The sequence below is a fragment of the Ambystoma mexicanum genome, chromosome 11, assembly GCF_040938575.1.
Source record: "Ambystoma mexicanum isolate Mex_15411 chromosome 11, UKY_AmexF1_1, whole genome shotgun sequence".
In the NCBI taxonomy this organism is placed as follows: Eukaryota; Metazoa; Chordata; class Amphibia; order Caudata; family Ambystomatidae; genus Ambystoma; species Ambystoma mexicanum.
This window is the reverse complement of record NC_090934.1, coordinates 87,049,288-87,061,389: the sequence shown is the minus strand read 5'-3', so window position 1 is coordinate 87,061,389 and position 12,102 is coordinate 87,049,288. Positions and strand designations below refer to the sequence as shown.

The window sequence follows — 12,102 nt, the reverse complement described above, 5'->3', positions numbered from 1 at the left end:
CATGCCAATCCATCCCCCCACCCCCAGAATCAACGGCAGTTCGCACCAGTGGACGTGCGCTGCCAAAGGGGGCTGGCAGGGGTGGGAGCCGCCAAGGTAACAAACACCATGTACACTTCAAAGGTATCTTACGTGCAAGGTCCATTGTTCACATAACCTCCCCAGACCTAGTGTCTCCAGGCAGGCGCCCCTGAAGCAGGCCACGCTCCTGCTATCCACATAAGACCACGCCATATACACGTCACTCATTCACATACACTTTTCTAATTCTTTATAAACCCCTTGATATTTATCATGAGAACATCTATGAGCACTGCAGGTCAGCTCGTCATCGTGCTACCTGTGAACATCCCCCTGTTCTCCTGCTACTAACTACCCTGCTTGCTGAATCTAACTGTTGTTGGTCAAGGTAAGGGCAGGTCACCTAATCATATCTTCTTGATCTCTAAATTTCCATCTATTTCAAACGAATGTGCCCAGTAGTGTAATGTTCATATGATATGGCATTTATAACGCGCCAATACACAAGTGTTTCATTCATCTCATTGCCATTACCAATGACTTGAGTTTAATTTGTTCTGTTCTCGATATATATCAATTGTCATCAGTGTCAATTGGGATCGAATTGAATCCTTCGCGGACCGGGTCTATAAGCATGTTTCCTTTTGATGCACGATAGTACATTCAAGGGACGAGTAACATGTTACAATTTGCGTCACATCAATCAATTGTGTATGAAAGTTATCCTAGAATACAGTCGGCTACGCTACACAGGTTTTGCTTCGGTGACCAAAACACAGATTGCATAGAAAAATGTATATAATTCCATCTTTCTCCCGCTTTTAAGCAACATTATTTTTTATGATGTGGAACTTTTAATTTTGTTTTTAATTTTTTTTACAGAATTTCCAACAATGCCTACATGTATGATTTACGGTTGCCGTTCTAAGACCCATAATAAACCTAAAGGCACAATAATACATGTATTCCCGAGGAATATAGATCTAATATGAGAATGGGTCAGATATTGCGGATTTGCACCGGAAGAGCTTGAAAGTAGAGCCCAGGATGTCGGGGGACTTGAGGGGTGATCGATTCCGCATCTGCAGCCTGAACTTTACCACGAATATGTACGACCAATCGCAGTACACAAAGAAGCATCGACTCAGAATGTCTCGTAAATTGCTTCCAAATGCAATTCCAATTCTATTCACGCACACGCTGCCTCAGGTGAGTCATGGTTCATGATTTTGCTGTATGCCTTGGGGTAGTGAACAGGTAACTACATGGACAGATTGGTGTTTTAGGTGTAAATGTCCCTTATAATACTTTTCATAGTTAGAAGATTTTATTGCTTTATAACTAAAGCCCATTTTGCTATACATCTGTCCTTGGTTTTAGGATCATCATAGAAAACTATTTAGGGCAGAGAAAACTATGCTATAGTGCCCTTGGAAATTAGCATAATCTTTTCGTAATCTGTTGCTTTACATGTCAATTTGTTTAGGTTAGCATTTCTAATTCAAATCTAATTTTCCCTTTGCAACTCCATGACAATGCACTGAATATGAAGGAGCAAGATTCTGCATCCATGTCTTCTCCCGGTGTCAACAACAACTTTGAGCGCTTATGAGGTAGTTTTGTTTTGCTATTCAGTTCCGGAAATGTACTATGCATGGAATTAGAGATTATATGATACAGTTTACGTATCCTGTCGTTTGTTTACATAATGTTTCATTTATGGGTTTTTATTGATATGTACCATTGTCTGCATCCCATTGTGTGTGGTCAATTTCACTCTTTTCATCCATACTAAAACAAGTACTGTGTTACAGGGTGATGCTGATACTTCTACTACAATTACATCAGCCTTTGAAGCTGGTCCAGAGCCTGAGGTATGCGTACTGACAGTTCATTTGAATGAAAGAAAGTATATTGTACATCTGATACTATTAGACAGTGACATTATAAACAAGCATCTTTTGCAAAATGCTTGAGTGCAACATTAAAATCAGTGTGTTTTGCACTGTGATCTTTGATCGAGTACACTAGCCATCAATCAGGTGAAATTCGAAATTTGTATTTTGACTAAATGACGTGCATAGTGTACAAGGGTATCTATGTAAGCCATGTGTGCGAGGAAATAATTTGATTTCAAATACGATTGACTTATTAATCAATATTCTATTCTAGGGATGTATACAAGATCGGGAAATAGAAGAGGAGGAACGTGGATCCGAGGTGGTGGACCAACTGGCTGGTGCAGTTGTTACAGTGAAGAACACGGTTTCACAGAAAATCAAGAACACAAGGGTAACTAACAAACAATTGCGATTACCAAAAGTGTTTTGGGCTGGTGTCTTCATAACATGCTTTTTTTAAATCTTAAGTGCTATATACTGTATGTTGGTTTTACATTGAACATGTTTTTACAATCCATCTCCTAGAGGCCCAGAGGTAAACGAACTATGACGACACAGACAGCTACTGAAACCAGAGATGCTGCTTGCCAAACTGATTTCACCATGGAGCAACTATTATTTGGGGCACAGTGTGTTCAAATAAATAAGCTGACTCAATATGCTTATACCAAATGGCCAGAAAATTAATTGAATGTGACCGGCGAAGCCAGCAAAGTGTTGCTGAACCATTGCTACAATGTGAACATTTCACAAGATGAAGATGAAACTGAATATAATGATAATGCTTTTGAATTACTCGCAGACCACTTGACCCAATCGACACCAGCAAATAAAATGGCCACCCAACAAACAGTTGTTGTCTCTGATTCGGGTTCAAATAACACAAGCTGAAATAACAGAGACTGAAGCATCAACACAATTGACCGAGGAACTTGCCAAAGATCTAGACTGCAGTGCGTCCTGTTCGGCCGATATGTCCACCACAGTTGAGTCACAAACCACATTCATGCAGGACAATAGTCTAATACAGGAGCCCAAATACATTAAACAGCTGCCTGGTGGAGATTATACTTATGCTGAAATGTGTCCATCCAGTGAGGGGGTGAAGGGGAGGAGGATGCGGGAAGCCAATGTTGAATGTGACTCGTGTATCACAAGGCACTAACTTGAAAATACAAGCCACCTGTGATCTGCTCCATGCAAAATGTTCATGGTCCGCTCAACCGATGCTGGGGAAAGTGGCAGCTGGAAATCTACTGTGTGCAGCAGCTTTACTTTTCTGGGGATCTACTTTTAATAAGTGGCACAGTTTGACAATTTGTGTGACTCCAGTTCCTTTCCAAAATGCAATACTACAAATATCAACGTGAATATTTATTCCCTGCTATTAGTGAAGCTTTGAAAATTGAACAAATGTCAATTGAAAGGACATTCTCTGACAAACGGTTAAGGCTAGCTGGCGATGGACAGTGTGACAGCCCTGGATTTTCAGCAAAGTACTGCACATACCACTTTCAGGACATGGAAACTAAAACAATGTGTGAGTTTGGTGGTCATGCAGGTGTCCGAATGTAAATCCTTAGTGGCCATGGAGAAACATGGTTTCATCAAATCCCTGGAAGATCTCAAATCGAGGGGAATGCAAATAGACAGCATAGCCACAAACAGACATGTTTCAATAGCCTAGACCATGAGAGAGCAGTTTCCAAATATTTGCCATCAATTTGATGTTTGGCACATTGCCAAATCTATCAAAAAAATCTCAGGTGCTGGAAAAAAAAGAAAAAAGGTTCTGAAAACATTTTACAGTGGTCCCAGTCTTTCAGCAACCAAAACTTGTGGTGGGTCTGTGGAAATTCTACTAGAAAAATGGCGGTCACTAATGCACCACTGTTCCAACCTTCACCCTTGAACTGAAAAACAACATTTCCACCAATGTGCACATGGACATTTGTCGCAGGAGCAGGAACGCAAGAAGTGGTTGATTCCATCTTCATCTCCACACAAAGCTCTTGAGAAGATTGTGTTTGATAAAACTCGATCAAGAGATCTGAAGGGACTCATAGAATTCTGTCACAAGGGAGATTTGGAGAGGTTCCACAATATATGCCTAAAGTACAGGCCCAAGAGATTACATTTCGGCATAGACGGGATGCAATATAGGAGATTACTAGCGGTATTAGCGCATACCGAGAACGTAGGGTGTGAACAATCTAGGAGTGCAGCAAACTTTGGGATGCTTTCTTACACAGTGGTCTTTACGAAAAGAAACAAAAAATGGGTGGTCAAGCCAATATAACAGGAAATGGAATTAGATTTTGTGAAAGATCTTATTTTGACTGTCTTGGACATACATACTCTAGGAATTGCGCACAATTTTGTTCTGAGGACACATATTGCCACAAAACATTGCAAACGTGCCCTGTCCACCGAAAGCAGAGCTTGTGGAACAGTTCTCTTCCCGGTTCAAATGATTTGCAGCTATTTATTTTTTCTACAATGTTTATATAAAGTGTCCAAATAAAGTGTCCAATTTGTCGTTTGAAATCTACCCTGTAAATCTTTTTTGCAAGAAGTGCCTTTTGGATAATGACCTACAGTGCAACGCTGTGCTTTCACACTTCCCAGTTTCGTCGAGCTCTTGTGGGTCCTTCACTGATCATGGGAGGGTCACATGGATAACAGCATGAAAGCAACTTTGGGGTTCTGCCGTTGCCTTACCAAACACTTGCCCAAATAGCTCAATAACTATGCATCCCACAAAAGGAATGAGACCTAGGCTAGATAAGATACTTGGTTAGATACTTCAACCTTTTTTGGCTTATAGTCCTTTCAAGGGCGATTCTACTGTGCCAATGATATTCTTTGTGCTCGGATCTGCACTCCAAATTACTCTATTGTGGCTGACACAATAATGTCTAGATATTTCTCCTCATATGTTGTCACTTGTAATTTGTGCGACTCCTGCACTAGATGTGATACGGTAGACTTGGTTATTTAAATCATGAATGGTTTTATTCTTCATGTATTAGTTTCATACATTCCAGTCATCTAAGTTTACATGAAAACACTTTTATTCTCCCAGTTTCATACATTCCAGTCATCTAAGTTTACACAATTTAGATGCCTGGAATGTATGAAACTGGGAGAATAAAAGAACACACATGAAGAATAAAACCATTCATGATTTAAATAACTAAGAGTCTATCGTATCACATCTGGTGCAGGAGTCGCACAAAGTGACAACATATGAGGAAAAATATCTCGATAAGATACTTGGCACGCAAGAACTACTGACTGTAAGCAATACAGCGCATCAAAGGGGGTTGTTGGTGAGAAATAGGTGCATTCTGACCTATATTTTCATGGGGACATGCGTTAGCGGTTGTTGCTAATGTAAGGAAGGAGTGGGTCAGTTGAGCCCCCCCATACATTCTACGCAAAAGGGACCACTTGTTCTTGCACCCGTGGGGCACGACTCCTTTGCCCTTCTGCAGCCATGGGGAAGAAGGCCCTGACATAAGCAGAGGTGGGGCTATTGCTAGACACACTGACTCCATTTTGTGTACCCTTGAATCCAACTTTGGACTAGGCTGCATTCTGGCATTGCAAAGTCTCCCCACCCCTCAGCAGCTCTGCGCACGGCGAGCTCCGACAGTACCCACCTTTTTCCTCCTGCGCCTGTGCTTCCCAAGTCCCTTTCTCACGGATGCGCTGAGACAAGATGTTGCGAGCAAAGAATGTATTAATTTCATACTTCCTCTGAGATCACTGTCCTGTGTGTGACTGGACCAAACCATGGCTTGTAGTTAATCCATCTCAACAAATTTGCTCCTGCACCCCTCAGCCCCACTGCTGGAAAATGACTGCTTGTTCAACCTTGTGCCCCAACAAAGCTATTCTTTTGATGTACCAGGAGTGTGACCCTTCCTTGCTGACCACCCCAGAGTGCCTCCTAATAAAACAAGACCTAACATGTGTCCCTCCACCCCCTTCTTGCTCTGATGTGCCAGACCCGTCAGCCATCTATCCCGACCCCGGCAGTTTACCTCAGGGACAAGACCCCCTACAGCCTTCACCTCGCTAGTGACCCAAAGTGGGATAGTACAAACACATGTGAGAAATGTATAGGCCTCTAATATATACTTAAACGGTATAGTGATGATCATTATTTAATGCATGTCTAGGATTTGTGTGTAGATCAGTGTGGGGAGTGAGCGCCTTCACTATCGGATGTCTTATCACAGGGGCCGATCTTTGATTTGCAGTCTTACAATTTCAAACGCAGTGCGGGTAGGGGTCAGCGTTACCAGAATATATGACCAATCCAGAACAGGTATATGGGAGGTGAGGTTGAAGTGGAGCAGGGTTAGGGTCTGGAAACCAGATGCGTTCAAAGAGTACTGGGGTCATGTATTTAGGGGTCTGCAGCCTGGCCGGAGGGGTTTGCAGCAGGGCTTATTCTGACATTTTCATACAAGCACATTTTGTTAGGGCTCGAGACTCGCTCCTTGCGAAAAACAATTGCGTGATTTGCTGTGTGAACAGGAGACGGGCTGAGCTCACAGGTGGTGTGGGCTGGCTGTGGAGGTCGCTGGTCGAGTGCGAAGTTCTCCAGAGGAACATTATACATAAGGCATTAGGAAAAAAAGTAAATCACTAGGAATTTTGCGTGGTATTGGATGGCAGCAAACAATTTGTTCTTCAAAAATATTTCTAATTCTACTATGGTCTGAAGGGATATTCGCTCCCATTCGGAGTGAAGGTCAGCGGCTTTGAATTTTGCTTGTGAGCCAAGCAAACCCACGCATCGTACACAGTAGAAGGTTCAATTGATTTCCGACCTTGGGAGAAAGGGAGGATTCCGAAAGGAATGTATGAAGGGAGGGAGGGGTGTAATACCGTCAAATACGATAAGGTTCACCATTCCAAAACTGGGCAACGGAACATGTCATTTCATTTTGTGAAAATGTGTTGATCTGAACGGAGTCTCTGTGTTACGCCGACAGAATGGAAATGCTGATTATGATGTACGTTTTCCTGTAGACTATTTTATAAACGAACGAGTGAAGGTTCCATTAGCCGACCGTTATTGCTGGCTTACATTGTACTGGGTTGTTCTTTGTGGCATATTGCAACGACACACAAAAAACAACCTGTGTGTGTACCTGTCTTTGTCCCAGGCACATGGGCAGTCCAGCATCGATGCATGTAGTCCACATCTGTGTTCCCCCAGGTTCCACAAATCCCAAATTCTACGCTAATATTTAGTTAAAATGCCGTCTATGGGTTCTTCGAATTGTAGCATCAGCTTCCGCATGCCATTGCGAGCTAAACATACTCCATAGCACTAACCTCTCAAACAAATTGTAGACTACTTTCCACAATGTTTTCTCTGTGTTCCTATTGTTTCACATTTGTGTTCATCATTAGTTTTCACACAGTGCAATTAATGGGTAAAATGATAAATTAAAATAAAGAACGGCTACTGGGACCCATTTCTGTTATGTTTTCCAAACAGCTACATCATGCCTTTCTGCGATTGTCATCGATTCCAGATACCAATTGATGGCTTCTTTAACAGGCAGCTGCAGATACACTTAAATGGCTGGATTACCATGAGGCTGTTTTGGGACGATCGCCACGGGCCGATATGCCCTTACGCGGTACCAGCGATAAGGAGCAACCTCACAACATTTACGGTGGCCTAGCGCCAAGCTGATGCGGAAGCCTTGCGATTTCCGGTGCGTCCAATGTGCTTCTTATACCCAAAAGGAACACTGTGTGACTCACGATAAACATTTGTGGATCGAGAACAAAGAAAACAATTACCCATTTGCTTGAATATGGCAATTGCAGGATGTTCTCGGAGCGTTTATTTTGAAATAAAAGTACTTTACAAATTGTAGAGTTTTGTTATTTCCTTTAAAAGTATAGTTTTATATTCAAAATTGGGACACGCTGTGTTGTGAGATGTGTGTTGATATTCCGGGTTCTGCGTCAATTTACGTTAACACGTAGGTGATGCTTGGGCACATTTGGCTACGCTGCCCAGATAGGCAGAGAATATCACTAGGTTTGGTGATCTCAGTCTCAGGGGCGGGGGATAGGATTTAGTGCTGCCAGAGCAGTTCACCTTAGGCCAATGCAGCAACAGATAAGATTAGCACAAGATGACCGCGCCCTGCTGCCTGATTTCGCATGTGTAAAAATGAGGAAAACTACGGTAAGATGCATAGGAAATGTTTGTAAGGTCGATCAACGTATGCTTAAAAACACATGCCCGAACCCTCATGACAATAATATTTTTGAGCGCACTATTCCTTTAAGTGTTTTGATGACTAAACGGGGGCGTACATTGCAGCTACCTGAACCTGGCTTTTGGTGGTGGAATGTGAGCTTGGGCATCTTATCTAGGGTTCCCCTGGCAACAGTATTAAGCAACTGCTCCTTTACACAGGAAGTCTGACTGAAGTTTTAAACATTTCTTGGGCAGACTATAGTACTACAGCCATTTTGAGCTCCATTGCTTCCTACAGGAGAACTTTGAAATAGTTTACTCTTAGGTATCCAAAACTAGCTATTTAACCTTGAACATTGGTGAACTACGTTCATTGCATATTGCATGTTCTAGTTAAGCTTAGTATCGTGTGTTGGTGTTGCCTTAGAACATTATACGGCATGCCTTATATTGTCGAGAATGTTTTCCCCTCCACCTTAAGCTACTGTTATACCATTGCTATTGAGTTCCTATGTGTGGCATGCATCCGATTTTGGACACCAGTGATTGTATATTTGTTTATATTACTTTTTCTTCCCTTTAAGTATTTTTGACAATGCATATAGGTGTCAAAACAGACAGACTATTCTTGTACATTTGTGTGTGGACAATCCTATTGCTTGTCAAGCGCTTTTGTTTGTTAAGTGTACTTTTATACCCAACCCCAATCTACTTAGGCTTGGTGCAACTGCTCACCTGCATTACGAAGAGAAAGAAGCTCAGATGTTTGCATAAAAATGTTGGCTGTCCACCAACTATTTTTCTGCTGGTGCCTAAAAATAAATCTTGGGTGCGGACTTCAGGGTACACCCATTTCCAGACCCTATCAAATTCAGGCTGCAGAAATACTGTTTGGTGGTACGGACTACCTAATGAGTCCTTGATGCAGCCCCTCGCCTCACCTTATCAAATCCGGCGTAGTGATCACAAAGTTGAGGAAAATTCCACAGGCTGTTTGCAAGCTCATTCCCGCGCTATCCCTGGAGGAAAGAGGGGTCTTTGCAGAGGAGAACACCTCCCACTGCAGCATGAAGTAGTCACAGAGCAGAGCTGGAGCCTCCTGGGCAATCAGGATACGGCGTGGGACATCTTCAGCAGTGAGGTGGTAGAGTCCCGGAAGCAAAAACCTGCAAGTAGAAAGAAATGCAGACAATTTAGCCCAGACACACTAACATTTTATAAAACCAAAAACTACAGGATTTTAAATGTTTTACTAAACAAACATGAATGACTAGTAATGAAAAGGCTTTAAAAGTACCAAATACATCTAATTTTTGCAAAATTAAATTTTAGGCTGACACAGATGGGTTCACCAGCTAGATAATGCACTAGTAACCACCTCGTAGCTTTCCTACTTACTGACATTGTCCAATCCTGAGCATGTAACAGTCTCTGTGCCTTACTTATTGGTCAGAATGGAGAAAATGTTAGTTTGTCTTCAAACCACACAGCCCTCGACAGCCCATTGAAGAATTCCCCAAAGAATCGGGGAACAAACTGAAGATGGGAGGGTCTGGGGTTGAGGCGAACACAAAACCTTAACATCAATGACTATTTGGCTCAAACGATGCCCAGGATCACACTGTGGGACCTCAAATCGGGAGAAACAAGTTCATGACTTGAATATCTTTTAACAATTTTAGGGATGATCAGTTTTCCTTTGTGGCATTAGCCCAGCCATGTCTGTTCATGATCTGCCTCGTTCACTTCTAAGTGTGTGCCAACTTTCAGATCGGCTTGATCGACAATCAGATGCTAAGTTCTCTGGGTAGGTGGGCATGACGGTCTATTCATCCAAGTCTGAACTTGTACATGTGGGTCATTGAAAACTGGAAATGGGGATTTGAAAGGTCACACAGGTGAGAGGCATGACATTGAACACCACTTCCCTCTTTCCTCCCAGAACAAACATTTCAAGAGGCCAGAAGAAATGGAGGGTTGTAGTGGCAAGTGTAACCAGCAGAAACAAAGACATACATGCCTGGTGAGGCCATGACTGGATGATCATGTGTGAGGGGTAAGAAATGTGGGGCGGACAACTTCTGAAAGTCAAAAGATGGCATTCTTATTAACTCAAAAGGTTGGATGGACGCCTCACTATCCCTACCCTGACGAGGACTTTCCTGCCTAAAATAAACTAAAGAAAAACGCACAATAAAAAGGTTTATATACTCTTACTGTTGTATATACAATAAATCAATAAGGAAATATATGGCAGTTAAACAACAACAAATATAACCATACAAGTCACACTACAATAATAGCTTCTTCTGATAACCTGTGCGAATGCACGAATGCCCCTTCCCCAGGTTCAAGCAGCTCTTTCTTTAAATATTCAAAAAGTATTAGGACATTGTGTGTCATAAAGTTCCAATTCAGTTCTCTTTCTAATCCAATTTGACAAAACACAGTTCAAACTTGGATTCCAATGATGGTTCACAATTGTTTAACAACGCTTTCCTCTTTCCACTTGTTGGCAAGGTCTTGAGACAGCTTCTGGTCATCAATAAGGACTAGTTCAGAACTTCATTAACTTCAAAACAAATGTCTGTCAAGATATTTTGCCACAACTGTAGCTCCAGAACTACATCATAATAGACATCAATTAGGAATATTTCAAAACTTCATTGGCTTCTTAACAAATGTCTTTGTCAGGATATTATGGCACTGCTACATGATAAGGGTTACCACGCCGCAGTACTTTATGATTTTGCGTCCTATTTGACTCTCATGCCAGGATTACCACTTCTACAACACTCTGCTCCGGTGTATTCCTGCCAGAACAGAACCAATGATCACGAAGCTCTTGGCCTGGTATACTCTTCTGCAAGCCAAGAAAAACTACTGCAGCTCTCCGGTTGGGTATTCTCCCCTGCCCAAACAGAACCAATCGGTGTAAAGGCCATAAAGTTCTATGACCTGGTTTAACCCCCTATCAGGTCAAACTACCAGTACCAAGTAATTCTGTGGTAAGGGTCAACTTCAAAAGGTTTTAACAAGGTCTTCTGCTTTACACAATTACATTTCAGAATGTCTTCAAGGCAAACCAGAATCACACTGGCGCTATTAATTACACTTGAGTGTTTGCCACACGCAACACATGCTATGCTTCCTACCTCCTGAACCTCTTATCAGAGGGTCAGCCCTCATCACAATCTTGTTCCACCTTTGTATTATTAACCAAATGCTGACAATAAATCTCTCTTCTTCACGCTTCTTTGGCATGGAACATTCTCTATAACTGGGCAATATTACACACACACACACACACACACACACACACACACACACACACACACACACACACACACACACACACACACACACACTTAGGCTGAGTTATTTCCTTTTGGCTTAGGCAACCCTAATTGTTTATCAATTACTTGCATGTGAGCCCCTTTTGACTTTGGAAATGATAGTTCAAGTTCCGTGCCTTCAGCCGCACGTGTGGATTTCTCGTACTTCGCCACCTCCACTAATCAGTTGCCGTCCTATTCTATTCTATTCTATATTTTTTAACAGGGTAATCCAGTAAATTAAAAGAACGGCCCACAGCTGTCCACAGCTCCCTGTTACCGGATGCATGACTGCCCTTCCAAATCCTGATATCTAATACCAAGGCATCGTGTATAGAGGACTGCCTCCCATAGAATTCAGCACTACAGTTTCTGTGGGCTTAACATCAAGATACCCCAGGTACTGCATGGTTACTCTGTCTACTTATTTTAACGGCAGTCAGTGTATGTTAAATCCCAACACATGACTGAGAGACATTTTATCTGTCTCCCTGTTTCCCTTCCAGTATTTGCAGTAAACAAAAAAACCCACGTACAACTCTCGACTTACCAGATACCTGATGTTGGAGAGTCTAACAGTATTCCTCGCCTCCATCTCCGAGAA

General features: G+C 42.2%; 1 protein-coding gene across 1 annotated transcript in view; it reads right to left on the bottom strand.

The window, feature by feature from the left end:
- NCDN (neurochondrin) overlaps window positions 1–12,102 on the bottom strand; it is a 208,071-nt gene that overhangs the window by 83,614 nt on the left and 112,355 nt on the right. Inside the window, exon 5 of the mRNA XM_069622596.1 lies at window positions 9,105–9,329. Within this exon, the coding sequence (XP_069478697.1) occupies window positions 9,105–9,329 (225 nt within the window). The remainder of the gene's footprint in view (window positions 1–9,104; window positions 9,330–12,102) is intronic.